Source organism: Hippocampus zosterae, chromosome 1, assembly GCF_025434085.1.
Source record: "Hippocampus zosterae strain Florida chromosome 1, ASM2543408v3, whole genome shotgun sequence".
NCBI lineage: Eukaryota > Metazoa > Chordata > Actinopteri > Syngnathiformes > Syngnathidae > Hippocampus > Hippocampus zosterae.
Genome location: NC_067451.1, coordinates 5,584,261 through 5,602,547, shown reverse-complemented (window position 1 = coordinate 5,602,547; position 18,287 = coordinate 5,584,261). Strand labels below are relative to the sequence as shown.

The 18,287-nt window shown below is 46.1% G+C and overlaps 1 protein-coding gene across 1 annotated transcript; it reads right to left on the bottom strand.

The window, feature by feature from the left end:
- adgra3 (adhesion G protein-coupled receptor A3) lies at positions 1 to 18,035 on the bottom strand. The gene is made up of 20 exons (XM_052078322.1): positions 17,519 to 18,035; positions 17,220 to 17,439; positions 14,770 to 14,841; positions 12,431 to 12,502; positions 10,672 to 10,743; positions 10,484 to 10,555; positions 10,225 to 10,385; positions 8,819 to 9,032; positions 8,570 to 8,734; positions 8,239 to 8,440; positions 8,022 to 8,171; positions 7,722 to 7,880; positions 7,373 to 7,540; positions 4,869 to 5,079; positions 4,503 to 4,711; positions 3,258 to 3,382; positions 3,053 to 3,176; positions 2,835 to 2,980; positions 2,668 to 2,763; positions 1 to 1,551 (listed from the first exon to the last, which is right to left on the bottom strand). Exons 1-20 carry the CDS (start codon positions 17,568 to 17,570, stop codon positions 234 to 236), a joined length of 4,008 nt encoding a protein of 1,335 aa, XP_051934282.1. The 5' UTR covers positions 17,571 to 18,035; the 3' UTR covers positions 1 to 233.
- Between the last annotated feature and the right edge of the window lie 252 nt (positions 18,036 to 18,287).

Below are 18,287 nucleotides of genomic sequence, written 5' to 3'. Positions count from 1 at the left end.
TTTTATATTTGGTACCTTTTATTACTGCTGCTGATGTTGCTGTTATGAACACAAAGGCGACATTGTGTCTTTTATAAAAATAGAACATTTATAAAAAGCAGATGAGCGGTACCAACACGGCCACTTCTTTCAAACAATACCATAAATTGTGAACAATACAAAAAAAACAAAAAGAAAATCTACAAGAAAATAGCCTTTCACAGTAAAAAGTGTCTTCAGGTCGGAACGTGTCGCTACACGGTAGTTTCATGTTTCCACAAGCCAGTTTTGATACAGGGGGCGCTCTCGCCCGTACTTATTAGTGGAACCACTTGCCCATTTTCTTTGTGCGCACTTCCATTTGGTGTGATGAGGTTGAGGCCGTAAGATTTGGTTTCCAGTTCGCCGCTGCAGAACGGCTCGGCGGCGGAGTCTCTGGAACCAGCGGGCGCCGCCCCGGCCTCGGTCTCCTCGCCTACCTTGCGAGAGCGTCGCGGTAAGCTGGCGCTGTCGCTGCTGTCGTGCTGCAGCTGGCTCCGGTGGCGTTCCCTGTAAGCCATGTAGGCGGCGCGGCGGCTGTTGCGCGCCGCCATGTCATAATAGTGGTGCCGCCTGCTGGGGGCGCTCTGGACGCTGCCGTCCACGCTCGTGGGCACGTCGTAGGCGTACTCCCGCAGCACCGTCAGGCGGCTGGCCCGGTGAGCGCGAGATCGGTTCTTGTGGGGCCTGTTGCCGGCCGGATTGTTGTCCAGGGGACGAAACTGCACGTCCACCGGCGCCACATGCATTTTGATTTCGTTGTCCACCGAATGCTCTGTCAGGCTGTTGTCCAAAACGGTCATCACCGGGACGGCGGCGCTGGCGGCGGCGGCGGGCTTGCACTGGGCGGCCTCTGCGTGCAGATTGGTCAGCTTGCTGCCGTGCGCAGAGTTGCGTACGCTGGGCGCGCTCTTGTTCGTGTAGGAGGAGTCGGCGCTGCTGCTGCGGGCGCCCTTATTGGACTCGGCGTCCGTCTTGGCCGAGCCGGCCGCGGACGCCGCGGCGACGCCGGGTTGCGGCAGCAGTGCGTCCTCCTGTGCGGAGTAGTTGCGTCGGGTGGAGCAACAGGCCTGCGACCAGAAGCGCCTCATGTCCTGCCTGTTGACGCAATGGTGCGTCACCATGAATGCGGCGAGGGCCAGCGCCACCACGCCGAACAGGCAGGCGAACGCCAAATCGAAAGGGTGGTCCTGCGACACGGCCGTGGCGCCAAACACCCACAGGCTGCCGTACAACCCCAGCGCCACCGCCGCCCCCGTAAGCTGCGCGCCGAAAGTGTGCTCGTTCTCCAGCACCGCCATGGGAGCGGCCCGCGGAACGGCCCCCGGCGTGAGGGGGCGGCGAGGCCCGTCCGCCGCGGCCTCGCCGGCCAGGTGCTGCCGCTCGTCGGCCAGCTCTTTGAACTCGTAGCGGCGCTCGGGGTGGCGCCGCAGCTGGAGCAGGATGCTGAGGAAGTACATGCAGTCCACGAAGACGATGAAACCCGCCGGGCCGTAGAAAGCGCCGATGCTCGGCTCCCACGCCATCCAGCAGCTGGAAAAACAAAAAGTTCCTCCGTCATCTCATTGGCACAGGATGGACTTCAATCATTTTATTTACGTTCATTCTTCTTTTATGCTGGAATTTGATCTGGAGTGTCATTTTTGGACTCTTTTGACACGCAGGGGTGTCAAACTCATTTCGTATTGTGGGCCACATACGGCCTCTGTCGATGTCAAGTGGGCCGGACCATTAAAATTATACCATACTCCGATATACATAACCAAAATATCCTTTTGCTCTGGTTTAAAGAAGCACAAGAACATTAGGAAAATGTTGAAATGTAATGAACATATCTTTGAGAAAACATTTCATGAAGCACCTTATATTTCCTTAGATAAATGTTGCAATTTACTTTTATTATTCACACATATGCATTGCAACTGATCCCACTGATTGTCCAAAGGCACAAAACTTTCACAAGTTATGATTGAAAAATATAGTAATGCACTTCAAGATTAAACAAGATTTATAAAGAAAGGAATTTTTAACCATTTACACATGTGCATATAAAATCTAAATTTAATCCCTGCCTACGCCTTAGAAATTTAGGAGATTGCTATTAAATGTGTAAAGAAACTATTCACATGTCCTTTATAGCGCCTGCGGTGTTGTGTCTGTCTCAGTGACTGCAGTTGCCTTCTTCTCTGATCAAAACTATGTTGTTTTTTACTCTTAATAAAACAGTGTGTCCCCTAGAGGATACTCCATGAATTGCACCTAATGAAAAATATTCAATCCTTGTCTTTAATGCATGTTATCACTTTTAAATGATCATGTGGGCCTGATCGATCCTCCTTGGGGCCAGTTCCAGCCCGCAGGCCCCATGTTTGACACCACTACTTTAACGTATGCATACACTGAAATCAGGACGATCTCGTCTAAATTTAGCTCCAAATGTACATAGTTTCGTTGCTTGTCTCGTATGAATGCCAACAGGTGAAAACAGTTTCATTGTCGCTTCTATCACTTGCTCGGAGAGCATTTAATTGTTCTGCGTATCACTAAATGTCACTGGTATAGATTGCCGAACAAAGAGTAAGTCACAATTCACATGATCTCTGACAGTCGACTAATGCGCCAAAGCACCAATTCACACATTCTACTTACTATGGAGCATTGATTTGGCTGCCGTAATTCTTGATGTTCGCCGCCGCCGTAATGCCACAAACAATAGTGGGTATGCCTCCGCCGATTAAGTAGAACCTTTGGGAAACACCAAGAGAAAGTTCCAGCTTCCGAGCAGAAATCAAGAAGACGTGGCTTGACGCATGTACCTGAGCATCGGGCGAGGCGGTGGGGGCGGCTCATCCGGCTCCTCGTAGCGCTTGGCTTTGCGCGTCACCTGCTTGTAAATATTGCGTGCCGTCACGCCGACCCAGAGGGCGGTCGCCAATGTGGAGTAGTGCAGTAAAATGCCCACCTGGGGGCGGAGGGTCAAAAACCCAGCTGTCACCAAGACGAACTAGAGTGGAAACGCAAAGTGGGGTCTTACCGCCTGGCAGACGCTGGCGTAGCGCGTCTGATTGATGCCGCCCACAAACACGGCGCACGTGAGCGAGACGTGGAAGCAGAGGTTGACCAGCATGTGCCAAGACTTGCGGCTGACGCGCGCCGACCTTGAAGCGGCAGCGACACCGGGGCGTTAGCGGAACGGCGGATGTGGAAGGTGGGAGGAATCGGGCGAGCGAAGCGCTCACTTGTGGTGGGAGATGTAACTGACGATGATGGTCAGAAGGCAGAAGAGGAGCACGATGCTGGTGGCGTAGATGACGGGATGCAGCGGCTCAATGGTGGGGCTGAAATAGTCCATGCTGCTGAGGTCCTGCAATGGACAAGACTGCTAAGCTTATTTTGGTCGGGAGCAAAACTTGGATTTCCGGCCACCATCAGTTCACTTGAATATGTCGCGGTAAAAGTTTTCGACTTAACTTGCATTTTGAGGTTTTTTTTGCCCTTTCCTTTGTGCAAGTATTTTGCCTTTGATGTATCTATTTTTTGGTCTGAAGAAAGTGAATGCTGAGAAGAATTGGATGATGAATTTACAGGAAAAAAAAAAAGCTGACTGATTGAGTTCTTAAACATTGTATTGTAAACGTCCAAGCTATTTTTACACTTTTGACTGGTTCATAATTTTTCAAAATAAAATAGTAAGACTGACCAATGGTATTACCGTATTGCCCCGAATATAGGACGGCCCTGATTATAAGACGACCCCCTCTTTTTCAAGACTCAAGTTTGAAAAATGACTTTTTGAACACCAAATTAATTTTTATGCAGAAAATAATTATAGTGCATCTGAAACAAATGATTACAACAATATATTTGAGAGAAAGAGCATGTTATTTTGCCTCATTCAAATCTAAAGTGCAATCACATTCGTAAATAATGGCTTCTGGTTTTTGAAATGTAAATTACATTATAACTTCTCCTCAGCTGCCGGTTAACCTGGCCGATCTTCCATCCACTTTTCTCCAGATTGTCGCTACGTTTCTCCATTTTCTGTTATCTCGTCTATTATTTTCTTCTATTTTAATTCTTACCATCTTATTTTTATTTTTATACTACGTGGCAGGAGTTCACTTTGGCCTGAAGAGTCAAGTTTGGCATTCGCTTCAATGATATCTGACGCCATCTAGCGTCGTGAATGGGTATAATGTCTAGACCCTGAATATAAGATAACACCAACTTTTTCAGTCTTATTTCAATGCAAAAAAACTCCCTCTTATATTTGGGCCAATACGGTAAATTATGACAAAATATGAAGCAACCACATTTTGTCGTTGGACATTTCTGCTGAAATATCATAACTCTGTATTAATCTATAGACGGGGTATTTGGCAGGTCTACTTCACAGTTCTAAGGTTCAGGCTTTGAATTTCAGCTTGTCTAACTGACTCAAAAGTTCGACAAAGTTCAGAGAGGAGTACAAGCGCGCCGCCTACCATGAGCAGTCCGTAGTTGCCGAGCGAGTTGCAGGATATGGTGGTGAAGTTATCGTGGTGACCCAGGATGCGGCAGCCGTCGCTCTGCCAGCCGCCCTGACCGCCCACCAGGCTGAAGTTCCAGCAGGCGGACACGGCGTCGGAGCCGCGGGCGAAGCGCCGCAGGGTGATGTTGACGGGCGTCCGCAGCATATGCACGGAAATGCCATCTGGATCCGAGTAGAGACCAAACGCACTTTAAATGAGTCACCCCGGGACCTGCATTTTTCTCTTGTCATTGAATCGCCACGCACTCGTAGCAAAGTTAACAATAAAGAAAATGGATCAGTCCAAAATCAACCCCAGCCCCAACACAATCCCACTTGCCTATCTTTGCCATGATGACCGGAGTGGCCACATTCCTCCGTTTCCCGCCGTCGGCCAGCTGGCTGGAGTTGCCAGTTGACGGGAAAAACTTGCCGTTGCGGAAGCCCAGCAGGTGGAGCTTATAAACGGTGTCCTCCGAATGCCCGGGCAGCAGTGCCGCCTGGCTGAAGAGCGACTGAGGAAGCTGCAGAGAGGCCTCCACCGTGGTGCTCTAAGGAACCAAGGCAACATCATGAGAAAATTAGAGCTGTCAGTTTAGCGCGTTTTTATTTAAATGAATTTTAACGGGATTAAATGTTTTCTCGCGAGATTAACGCGGCACACGTCACAAGCGGATGTTACGTTGCTCTATAAATACACCAGAAACAAAACAGCAAGCGCACTGCAGAAGTCCACGCCCATGTCTGTTTTGCCAGCCACGGCAGCGCGAGACACCGAAAACGGACACTTAGAGTTTATGAATGGAAAGTTTACTTTTAAAAAGTTGCCAGATTGCTCCACTGACAAGAACAAAGTTACCTGTTCTTCTCTCTCTGTGTATAATACAGGTATACGATGTATGCCACTGACGCAATTGTTACTTGTTTGGAACTATTTTGTGTGGTAGGTTACAGCGGTCCGTGTCCATATAAATAGAGCGGGTGGAGCTTCTCTGTGTTCGTCTGACAGTGCGCTGCTGTGGAACTAGCGAAAGTCAAACGTCTCCAGTGTTGTCATTGAACCAAGTGTAGTCATCCGAAATGAGGTATACACAAAAACCGTAGAGAGACTTCCGCGCAAGAAGGACCAACACAATCAACATAGCCTGACTGTGTTAGGGGGAGTGAACCCCCCCTCTTTCAGAATGGTTTGCCCCAGCAGCACGGGGGAAGTGCTTGCACTTGTTTGTACGGCGGCAGTTTTGAATACAGCGGCACATAACGAACACTGGTTCCGGGGTCTCGTTATTCTCCAACAAACATACAGAAACAGACTGTTGTGTTCAAAGCAAACTTGAGAAAAATGAAGTATGCAACCATGGTTTATCCACAATAGACGGAGTAGTTTACCTTAGATGTGCACTTTATAATGTTATATTGCTCTGTTTTGATTTCATTAAAAAAAGCTGTTAAAGCAGCTGTTGTGTGACAAAATATTTTTTTCACTGTTGTTGATGGACAGTAATATTGTGTGAGAGATTATGTGTGAACAACTGCTCCAAGTGAAAAAATTTCATGTAAAATTGAAAATCAAAATTGTTATTTCAGTAAATATTTGCATTTGGCACATAGAAAACTGATTCATGATTCCAAGTTGATGAGAGCATTAAAATGGGGAAAAATAGGACAAAAAATGTAAAAGGAAATTCAGAAACGATAAAAAATGTGTGAGTAATCACAATTAATTTTTTAGTTCATTTGAGTTAATTATGACAGTTGCATTTTTAATTAGATTAAATATTTTAATCGTTTGAGAGCTCTAGAGGAAATAGATCTAAAATATTCATATAGAGCTCCGGATGTTGACGTCAAGCATTCCAAGATGCACTGCGCCAAATTGCAACAAATGTGTGCCAGGGCAAGACAGGACAAAAGAATGGACAAGCATTTGACAGGCTTCTAAAAGAAGAACCAAGGTAAAGTAAAAGAATAGCCGTCATTAAAAAGAACCAAGAACAAGATGGAGAAGTGTTGGTTATCGCCGGTGTGGCGCTGACTTTGTAACTGGCGAGTCAATTCCTGAATCCGTTGATCATGCAGATTGACTTGATTGTATAGTTATTTACGATTAAATGAAGTGAAAACTGGTGAGGAGGTTAGGAGCGTGCACGCCAGCGTCGCCCGCTTCATTTACATTTATTTTTTTTAAAAAGCGTAACTCTAATTGGCTGGTCCACATCTGGCTCTGAGGGTACCTAGTAGTGGCATTCTACTTGTCTCAAAGATTAAGCCTCAAAAGTACCGTACACATGTTCAATCCGCCGTCGCGACTGTGGTAAAAAGCACTCCTGGCGCTTTATAAGGAATTAATATCCAACTTTTATAGCTTGTACATGTATCGAATGCCCTTTTCATCAAAGTGAGATACGAATTCCGTTGGATGGAATTGGTGATTGATTGACACTTATGTTATCACGGCTCTCCATCTCTCATGTGGCACTGCGACACGACTGCCAGCATGGACTGCATAACAAAACGCACGCAGTAATCAGTCACATGACGTCGGGAGCTCTACATGGTGAATTGCGGGTTCTTCCAGACCAACCACCCTTTCACCCACCCCAACATAAAACGTAGAGAAAATAAAAAGGTAAGAAAAAAGGGTACAGTCATGTAGAGTACAGTGTGCTTGGATGACCGCTAGGTGGCAGTAATTCACAAAGTATGGCGTTCCATTGGCAGTCATGTTGACGGGTAACAAAAAATTTAATGTTCTCTGTAACTGTGTCGTCATAAAAAAATCTATGACTATTATTATCATTATTAGCAGTAGTAGTAGTAGGAGTATTTGTCTTCTTGACTGACCTTTAGCAGAACGCTGGAGAAGGAGCCGGTGGTGTTGCATTTAAAGGTGAGCTGGCGGTCCTGCCCGTGGGTCCGTTCCGGGCTGGGCCTCTGGAACAACATGCAGGTCATGCCGTTCCACTCGTTGGCCTTAACCGAGTGGGCCTCCAGCGCAATATTAGGGGAGGTCTGCCAAGAAAAAAAAACAACCGTTGGGCTCTGATGATTTTGAATGTTAATTGATATCACGCAATTTTAAAATGATTAGAGAAATGGATACGATAAAACAAAATTAAACAAACAAGGGCAAGATGACCTATTTGGTGCATTTTCCAACATATTACAGATATTTTTTTGTTGGTGCACTGACCAGGGAGAAGGCCTGCGCCGAGGCCAAGCGGTGGGCGGCGATCTTCTGGAGGCAGGCGATGATGCGGGAACAGGCGGTGGCCTCGCGCTGCGCCATCCAAAGCACCCGCTCGTCGGCCAGCATCAGATTGCTGGCCATGCTCACCATCACCTCACCCAGCTGGAAAACAAGAAGACATCGGGCGGGAAGGGACACTGGCATCAAACGGTTGAATCCATCCTCCGTTTCTTGGCCTGTTTAAAAGCTACCAGCTGTGTGTTTGACTTCGATTAAACCCAGAAGTGAGCGCTCGCCACTCACGTCTTTGAACTTGTCCACAAACTTGGCGAACTTTTCGATCATCTCCGCCACAAAGATGATGTCCATCTTATCCGAGAAGTTGGCGGCGTCGATGGTGTAGACCAGGAGGCGGCGAGCCCTGGGCACCACGTTGCTTTCGTTCAGCGGCATCTGATAAAAGAGGCAAAGGGCGAAGGTCATGACGGGTTGTAAAATGAGAAGAACTCCCAACACTCACCTGGTTGATGACATAAAGGAATCGTGTGACGTCTTTTTGGAACTGGCAGCGGGAGTAATCATCCTCCGCCCACAGCCCGTTGCGATTACAGTCCCGCCAAGCGCGTTGCTCATCGCCGGAGCCGCCAGAGTAGCTTCCCGCGCTCGACGTTAATCTGTTGCAGGGTAGGAAGGCTCGGATTCCCGCCAGGGTGCGCGGCCACCTGGAACGTTGTCGGAATGGCTCTTATTTACTGCAATTTGTTTTCCACAAATTTGTAGTCGGGAGTCATGGATGAAAGCAAATCGCATGCCAGACAAAAGGTGACTCGGTACAATTTATGTGAACGAACCGAAAGTCTCCCTTGTTGTTGGAGATGCGTTCAGGGGCGCAGTATTTCGCGGAACTCTCCAACACAACAATATGAACCGTCCGGGTGGTGTTTCCTCGGCTCGTCCTGACCCGGCACTCCCAGTTCCCGGTAAAGCCCGGTTGGATGTTTGAGATGGTCAAAGCGCTGTCAGAGGACATATTTCAAATTATATTCGAAGAGTAGCGGCGTCAAGGCTTTTAAAAAAAATATTGTTGATTGTCTCATCACCTGGCAATCAGAGAGCAGTTGTGCACCATGTGTTTCTCGATGTAGATGCCCTGGGCGGCGTCGGCCGTCACCATGCGCCCGTTCTGGTACCACAGCACCTGCATGTCCTCGGCCACAAAGGACGCTTGACACTGGAATGGCAGGCTGTCCCCCTGGAAGACCACCTGCCGCTGGGATGGAGTCAGTTGGAAGGAGGGCAGCTCCAGTGGGGCGTCTGCAACGGAAAAGTCGTCAGGGGGAACTTCATTGACATTTTCAGGTATCGCAAGTCATCGTTGGACAATAATCAGCCCCTCCACCCCCAAAAGGTGCAATATGCAAGCATATGACCAAAATATTTTTTCAATGCATGTATAAAAGAACCACAATCGTAACCCAAACAACAACGTTTGAAGAAAACAACAAAATAAAAGCAAACCGCTTTTTTTTTTCAGTTCAAAGTGCCCACTTTCATAAAAATTCCCATTCGGACAGCACAAAACTGCTCAACAAGAAACCAATATTAAGTGTAACAACTAATTTTGAACATTGTTCACAAAAATAAAATGTAACCAAAAAGGTAATATTATTGAGTTGTTCCTCCTGCATCATTATTATAAATCCACACACACACACAAAAAAAGATTAGGCTTACTCACGTCGTCTTAAAGGCAGTATACGATCGAGTGTAAGTGCAACTAATACATCTTTGCCATCTAGAGGTGACTGGTGATATTACAACTTTAAGCTCCAGCCCATCCCAGTATATTCGTAGCTTGGCACCGGCGGATTTGCGTATTGTGATCCCCCTGCCCTATTTTTTTTTCACATTTTGAAATTTTCCTGTTCTTTTGGTGGTCACCCCATTTTTAATGAAAAAAAAATTGTGAATGTTTATCATAATTTCCTTTTTTTCAAAGATGTTTTGGGGTCAAGGCATTGCCTTCTTCTGTGTGTGGTGTCTATTTTAGCTTTGACCAAGCTAATGAATTCATAAGAAGTTAAAAAGTCATGAATAACCTAATAACCCTCAGTATATAGTACTTGTAAATAGTACTGCGATTTATCCATTTGTGTTCATATTGTATTTAATTGAAAGATGTTTGTTGTTTTTTTTTCTCTTTCTCCTTTCTTCTTTCTACATACATTCTTGCTGCTGGAGGCTGTAAATTTCCCCAGTGTGGGACGAATAAAGGATATCTTATCTTATCTTATCTTATCTTATCAACGCTCCACATGTTCGGGCTTCACTATTTATCAATCCACATTTTCATTTTCATTTTTGTGCTTCCGAGGTCGTGATGCAAAGTGAACTGATAAGACACAAGGGAGCATAAGTAGACACATCCGCCGATTCTCTCATATCAACCCCCACCGGCTGAAAGCAAAACAAGTTTCAAGAGACGGCCGGACTGGCGCTCGCCTACCGCACGTGAGGAGCTCCGGCTTGACGGCTGTGATGAGCTGGCCCTGCAGCGACTGCGGGTACGAGCACTTGGTGGTCTTGGCCGCCACATTCCTGTCGCGGAGCCACCGCAGCAGCCATAGCAGGTTGCAGTCACACAGCAGGTAAGGCGTCTGGAAGTCCCTGCGGGATTGCCAGCAAAAGCGGTCCGGGTGAGTGATTGCTCGGCCAATCGACGATCCCGGTAAGTTTTTTTTTTTTTTTTTAAGCTTCAGACTCACAGTGACTTCAACGAGACGAGGCTGTCAAAGGTCCCCTGAGCCAACGAAGAGAACAAATTCCCAGAAAGATTTCTGCAAATGTGAGTGAACATGTGAAGGGGTCACAGAAGGTGTGGGGGTGGCGGGGGGGGGGGGGGGGGGGCACCATTCCACTTGACTTTCATCACAAAACTAATGAAAAGACATACAGCCGGATGAGACTCGTGAGGCCCCTGAAGACGTCCGCGTTGAGACAGCCGATGCTGTTGTTAGACAACTCCCTGCCGCACAAAAGCACAATTTCAAAAGCACAATTTCAATTTCTTCTTTCGTTTTTTTACCCTCTCTTTTGTTATCACGTGACCACTAAAAATGGATATAAAACACCGTAGATGTTTTCAATGTACAACCGTTTCTGAAACTACTACTTCTGTCAATTCACCGTAATCTAATTTACAGGATTTAGAACCACTTGAAGATTAAAAACCTGTTGTGTTTATTTTTTTCCCTTCTTGTTATAGTGTGGTTGGAACTGAACCATAAAGATATTGATTTTTTTTTTTTAATGTGCAAAGATTTTTGAGAAACTTCTGCTGGGTTTATTTTGACTCTTATCCACCCCTTATATTTCTTTTACATTTTTAAATTGAAAAAATAATGCTTGAGCAGTCTGTAGAGACAGAATAACTTCAAGATGGGGCGGGGGTTCGGTTTCCTAAGCATGTTTGTGTGCCTACAGGTGGGTCTCTGCACTTCAAAAAAAAAAAGCAGACTGAAGTAATTCATCACACGTGATTATCGAGTGTCAGGAGCTGCCGGTGCCTCAGTCGACGACGTAAACACTCCAGTCAGAAAGAATTGCACCGAATGATACATGTGGAGCACATCTTTAACATCGCACATCAATTTAACCTTCGCGCCATATTGCCGGGCAAATTGGCCCATTTGAAAGTTTTTGAAAAAGTGGTGGGATTGCAGTTAAGAAAGTAAATACGAGCTATAAACATTTGGGGGGGGGGGGGTGCATTGCAGGCGAGATTAACAGCACAGAAAGGGCCGGAAGGGAAGGTTAAAAATAGCCTGATGTGATGAGGCCTTAGTTGGGACCCTTTCAGCTGTTAGTGGGGCGCTTCGGTGTAGGTCAGTGGAATTCATCGTATGTATGTGTATGTGTGCTCATTTCTGAATGTCAAGAATTTTAGTTAGTTTTGTTTTAGTCAATGATTAGTCAAATTACACACAGACTGTATAGCTTGCAGGAATGATTGATGGAATATGCCCCAAAATGGCCGCATCAAATCAAAATGTATGCATTTTTATTCAATTGTTATTTCTTTTTTTTTTGGGGGGGGGGGTGTTTGTTAGGATGGACATGTCCACCTCAACTGGTGTCTAAAATAGTGAAATGTGGGGATGGGGGGGAGCTCGGTAGGACTCCCTGTGTGTGAGAGAGAGAGCCTTAAATATGCAGCCCGCACAAGCTGAATGCCTTCCTGTCTGGCTCTCGACGCTCAGCAGGCGTGGCCAAACTCAACTTTGGCTCGGCCAGCATCTGGACACTTTTCGATTCCAAATCAGGTCGCATTCAGGAGACACACTACATTCCCAGTCTCCTGAATGCACAGATAACAAAATAACGGCCCATTTCAAAAGCGCCGTGCGCCCTATCCTTGCACTGGCGGGAGCGTGTGAAAGTGTCCAAGGACCCAAGCTGTCTCGGGCTTGGAGCCAGACTAAACAAAGCAGTGGAAATAAAACAGCACTTGACCAAGCGTCCTCCCCTTATGGACGCATAGCAGAGCTGCCGAACACAAACACGCGGCGCACTGCAAACATAGATGCGTGCGACAGCTGCTCTCGACGCGGTACAAAGTCTCCAAAGGCAGTCAGAGTGGAAGGGGGGGAAAAAAAAAACAAAAAACAATCTCAAACTCCAAATGTGAGAAGGACACTCATGACACTACTTACAGTCTTTTGAGAGCTGGCAATCCGAGGAAGGCACCCGGTTCTATTCGGCTGATCTGGTTATTCCGCAAGTCCCTGGAAATCAAAGAATTAAAAAATAGGTCTTTCTCCTTCTTTTCTCTCTTTTTTTTATTTTTTATTATTAAACAAGCAGCCTCTCATGCTGAGCCATGGCCACTTTTGGTGTAGAGTCTTCAACAAAAGATAAAAATCAAAGCAGAAGTTAAATCAAAGGTTCACTTATTCATTCATTCATTCATTCATTCATTCATCTTCCTAACCGCTTGATCCTCACTAGGGTCGCGGGGGGGTGCTGGAGCCTATCCCAGCTGTCTCCGGGCAGTAGGCGGGGGACACCCTGAATCGGTTGCCAACCAATCGCAGGGCACACAGAGACGAACAACCATTCGCACTCACACTCACACCTAGGGACAATGTAGAGTGTTCAATCAGCCTGCCATGCACATTTTTGGAATGTGGGAGGAAAACGGAGCACCCGGAGAAAACCCACGCAGGCCCGGGGAGAACATGCAAACTCCACACAGGGAGGCCGGAGCTGGAATCGAACCCGGAACCCCTGCACTGTGAAGCCCACGTGCTAACCACTGGGCTACCGGGCCGCCAGGTTCACTTATTCATTTGAAATTAGATTTATATCAATGAAACCATGTTTCTATATTTTACAATTATTTTTTTTTCTTAATCACAGAAACTGAGAATCTATGGAGACGCCACACCTAAAAAAATAGCAATTCAAGGACCTTTTGGATGAAACATGAAGCCTCAAGAAACAAGAAGAAGCCCAGTTGCCTCGATTCAAATCACGATGACATGAATGATTTCGACCCGGCTTCCGCAAGGGGCATTCCTTCCAAAGCAGCAGATTAACTCAGGAATTAGCATGTGACGCCGGGCTAGTCCGGCTCTCGTTTCTGTGGGTGGCGTAATAATAATGGCGATTGTGTGATACGGAGACGCCCCCGATACCTCCACAGTGACTCGAGAAATCTGCGCACGGAGCCCGATCGGCATAACTGATTCTCTACCCTCACTGGATGTCGTCTTCATATTCACAGCTGGAGAGACAGTTTCTTGGCGAACAAACGAGTAGAGGGAAAACAGAAAGGCACCGGAGGCTGTGGAAAGTGGGTGTGTGGGTAGGAGAGGGGGTGAGGGGGTGGGGTTGGCGTCTTTTATTTTATTTTCACAAGGGTGAATTTGATGAATGTTGGGAGGGGAGGCGTCAGGGGTTGTGTTGCAGACACCTCCCGACCTTTGCTTGGCATCATTACAATGACAAAGCAGGCGAGTTGTCCAGCTCCACTGACCCTCCGGGCACAAAGGAGAGCTACTTTTGGAGCGCCGGATTCAAATGACGACGGCCCGAGCAGGCTTTTACGGCCCAATCGTCTAGCCGCTGGTACATAAAAGGCTTCCAGGGGCATTTTTGAGGGGTAGGGGGTGGGGGGTGAAGATCAAAGTTTGCTGGGACACCAATTAAGCAAACATCCTTCAACTTGCCTCTGAGAAGTAAAAAATGAACCTAGTCATCAACGCAACATTTGGATGGACATCTTAAATAAGCACGACGCGTTTCTTTTAGCCCCAAATTAGGTGTCTTAATAACGTGCTTTCAAAATTCCCCAACAATCGGAAAAGCTCACAAAATGGCACTTTTTTGGGTAAACATGCAGCTCACCCAAGATTGACATGGTTGTGTAAATTCACACGTGATGCATGGGTAGGCACTCCGGAGATTTAACTGCTACAATTCAACCAATTAAAAAAAAAAAATCAATATCTCATAACACCTTGAAGGCGCCTTCAAGGCTCATTTTCCAAAGAGCGCATCAGATTAAACGTATCTACGCGGGTGTCCAGAGCGCAAAGTGGCTCCCTTAAGATCCTGAGTCGTTTTTACCAACGTTATAGGAAACATACCTCTAATTCCCAACTGATGCAGTCATGTGCTGTGGTAGCCTCGGGTAAAAGCCCCACCATTAACGGCCCTTGTTATTCAATCTGCGAGGAAGCCATTCCCCAGTGATAAATCATGCGAGGCCCATATGTGCGGGCCCCGGAGCCTTATTTCTCCAAAGAATCCCTCGCTCGGAAACACGGGAGATGACATTTCAAAACCAGAGGGGTATAGCGTGAGTGAGAGGAGAACTGATACGCCAAGAAAAGACAGCCCTGACCCGATCAACCAAAGCCAGGTTGGATTGTCGAAAGCCCAGAAGGCTTCTTCTGACCAGGAAGACAACCACCAACAATGAGGGCGGTACCCAAATGAGCCGAACTGCTTTTGTAGCGTTGGATATCATTTGCGGCGCACTACTTACAATTTTTCCAACATTGTCAGTCCGAGAAATGAGCCGTTCTTCAGTTCTTGAATTTTATTGTTGTTCAGAATTCTGTGAAATAGGGGGGGGAAAAAAAGAGCATTAACGCAAAGCATCATCATACAAATGAGCATTGTCCTTCTAACGTCCAAGCCGAAAAATGAACATGTTTCTAAAACAGGGGTGCTCGAGTCTGGTCCTCGGGGGTCCTGTTTTAGAGTACTCATCCCCTACAGTGGGCAAATTTCAGCAAATGTTTTTTGCAAAATTTTTGCAAAATTGTGCCCACACGGCCATGTTCCAAAGGCTGAACACACCTCAAATCATCTTTTCCTATTGAAGTGAATGGAGATGTTGTTAATTTGTTCCAACATCCACCTCCACAAATTAAAATAAATAACTAAAAATAAAACAACACATTTGTAATGTTCATTTCTTTTTAAATCTGATGTAAATTTACTTGGAGATCAAAGCTCCTCAAAATCCTCCCCCCTCAGGGCGTCTGCTGCTGCATAGGCCACTTCCTTGCCCCTCTCTGGGTGGGGACTCCAGAGGGAACAGTCTGAAGTTCCTGGTAGAGTTTTGTTTCCCTTATCTTGATGCCTAGATAAGTCCTGCTAGAGCTCAAGCCAGGAAAAAAACTACAAGGGGGAGTCCAAGTGAATCTCGCAATGGGGAGAGATTTATGTCAAAGCTATTCACACAGATACATCCACAATTTTTGTTTTTCAGATCCACAAATAAATGTGCAATTTTCAAAAATGTTTTTTGGGGGGTGGGGCAATCGTCATGACTTCTCATTTGTCAATATTCAATTCTCTGAGTGAAGTGTATAAGGTGCGTTTGCGGATCAGCGGACACGGGCATTTATTTATGAAACAAACGTCACCCTGTTTCAAGATGTGAAACATCATTGTGTGAGACACAGGTCTCAAACAATGATGATGATTATTATAATAATTGAGAAAGTGCAATATTCTTGACGGAAATCCCCAAGTGTTGTGCAGGGTTTGGTCTGTGACAGACTTGTAGTGTGACATCTTGTCCGGTCCAAGACACAAAACGATAATTATCTGGTAGTCTGAGCATGTGACCCTCATGAATGACAAAAAAAAAAGGTGTGTAGCTTCAGAAGGTTGTTGGAACCTGGCAAATTGGCAGATGGACTTCAACTTTACATAATTTCCATACAGGGCAATAAAAATACCCGTGGAAATCTTCAATGCCAGAATTTAAGGTTATTATATGACTTCTATAAAGCTTGGGAAGGTATCCCCAGCAATGATTTAATGACAAAGCAGACCCTTTTCTCTCAAAAAGAGAGAAGACGACAAAACCTGACAAGAGTGACATCATCCGAATGAAAACTGAAAAAGGAATTAACAGTGTTGAGTGATGCCAAGAGTGGCCTGGAGTCCATCTATGCATCCCTCCATTTTTTTATCTGCTTTATACTCACAAGGGTCGCGAACCGGTTGCCAGCCAATTGCAGGGTTAAAAAAGAGACGAACAACCATTTGCGCTCACACTCACACCAATGGATAATTTTGAGTGTTCAATCAGCCTGCCATGCATGTTTTTGGAATGTGGGGGGAAACCAGAATACCCAGAGAAAACCCACGCAGGCACGCAAACTCCACACAGGGAGGCCGGAGCTGGAATCGAACTTGGTACCTCTGCCTGTGAGGTCGACACGCTATTCACTCGACCACCAGGCCACCCTGGCCTGGAGTCTTTTCCCAAAAATTATCCGCACAGGGGGATTCCTCTGCCGTTGCAACCCGAATGCTCTTTTTCGTCTCACCAAGCTGTCAGCTGATCACTATCAGGGACATGTGTTAGTATGACCTCTTAGTTTCACAATGTTGCCATCATCACGTGGCCTGAAATCCAAGAAAGACCACAGATATGTCGCCCCAACTTCCGCTGCACCGGCATTCATACCTGTCCATCCATACATGTCACGTCATGAAATAAAACAAACCGTCCCAGCCTTTGTGAACAAAAATCCTTTCAACAAATCCACACGCTTGGACAACAATGGACTCCCGGGCTTGAGGTAAATCCTCCCCTTTTCATTTTTAGGCCTCGGGCGTCTAATATTTCCTTTCCCTGCCCCGGTGTTCTCATGTCGCTGCAATCGCTCAACACCAACACAAAAGCACACAGAAAAAATGCTCAGCTGTACTGTGGAATTCATATAAGTGCAAAAAAAGAAAAAGGTTATGTTAAGGAATATGTTTGAATGGGAAAACTAAAACCACAGTTGTGTTCGTGAGGCCTACTCTGTTATGTGTGCCTACACCGTTCGTGAATTTAGTTATGAATAGTTTTATTATTTAGATATTCATGAAATATGCGCAATTAGTCCCAGACAACTGAGACCTCACAGGAGGACATGGTGCATTCAAGTGGCGTCGTAAACAGAAACGCCCACCGTTTATACTCACAGCGTGACAGTCCGATTTGGGAACGAGTGCGACGGCAGCATCTGACGGAACTCCATGTTACTGCAGACAACCTTCCTGTCAGACGACGGGCTTTTCCCGGTGCTTTTCGAGTGCTCGTCGTATTTGCAAGCGGAGGCGTCCGGCGCCGCGCGGCAGCCGCCGATGCATAGCAGCAAAGTCACAAACTGGATTAAATAGGCTCTCATTTTCCCCACGGGGCCTTAAAGTAACCACAGTAAAAAATGAGAAATCTCACGAATCGAACATAAATTGCTTTTCCTTTTACTTTAACTACAGACATGTTACTGTAGCTTGTAGCTTATTCGGTTGTAGTCCTGCTCCATCGTCCATTCTTTTTTGCCTTCAGCGGAACGGAAGGTTCTTTGTTCCTTCATTTAAAACCACCTTTCCAAATACCGTTGCGTTTGGTGCCCATCGCGCGAGTGTTTCCTTTTCCACGGAAGGCGCCTGCGGTCAATTCCCAAATATCCACACACACAAAAAGGTTTCGGGCAGTGGTCCGATCCAACAGAAGTCCCCCTTCTCCTGTTTTTTTTTTTTTTGCAACAGGAAATCGGCCAGAAAAAAATACGAGCGACGAGAGCACCAGCAGCCCAAAGGTTACCACAGCTCAAAACGTCAAATGCGATGGGAAAGTGTTGAGAGGGTGAAGAATCCACATGTATTGTAACGTCTCTTGAGTTCCTTTCCCGTCTCGCAAAGAATTCCAGGCGAGTTCTTGTCCATTGAGAACTCTTCGTTTTTCCTCACCCGGAGCTGAGTTGGCTGGCAACTTCCGCGTCGATATTTCAAAATAAAACGCAGCCGAACTCGTTTTTTGAACTGAAATATGTGCTTTGTTTTTCCCCCGAAGTAATTAGTTTGAAATATTAATTAATTCTGTGCAGCACTAATTCAAAAATATATATATTTTTAAAAATGTGTATACACGGGTATCGAGTATTGCTTTTCCGCAAACTTTCGTCTCCCTCACTATTTACAGTTAAAAGAGCCCACATATGAAACCATTACACATTTAAATTAGTCTTAAACAAAAACAACAACAAA

Bases quoted from the DNA above. Each gene is read 5' to 3' on its own strand.
- adgra3 (XM_052078322.1), bottom strand. From the start codon at position 17,570: ATGGACGATGGAGCAGGACTACAACCGAATAAGCTACAAGCTACAGTA. The intron at 7,881-8,021 runs GTGAGTGGCGAG...CTTGTTTTCCAG, and splicing joins TTGTGGACAAGTTCAAAGAC to CTGGGTGAGGTGATGGTGAG. The intron at 3,177-3,257 runs GTGAGCGCTTCG...TGCCGCTTCAAG, and splicing joins AGTTACATCTCCCACCACAA to GTCGGCGCGCGTCAGCCGCA.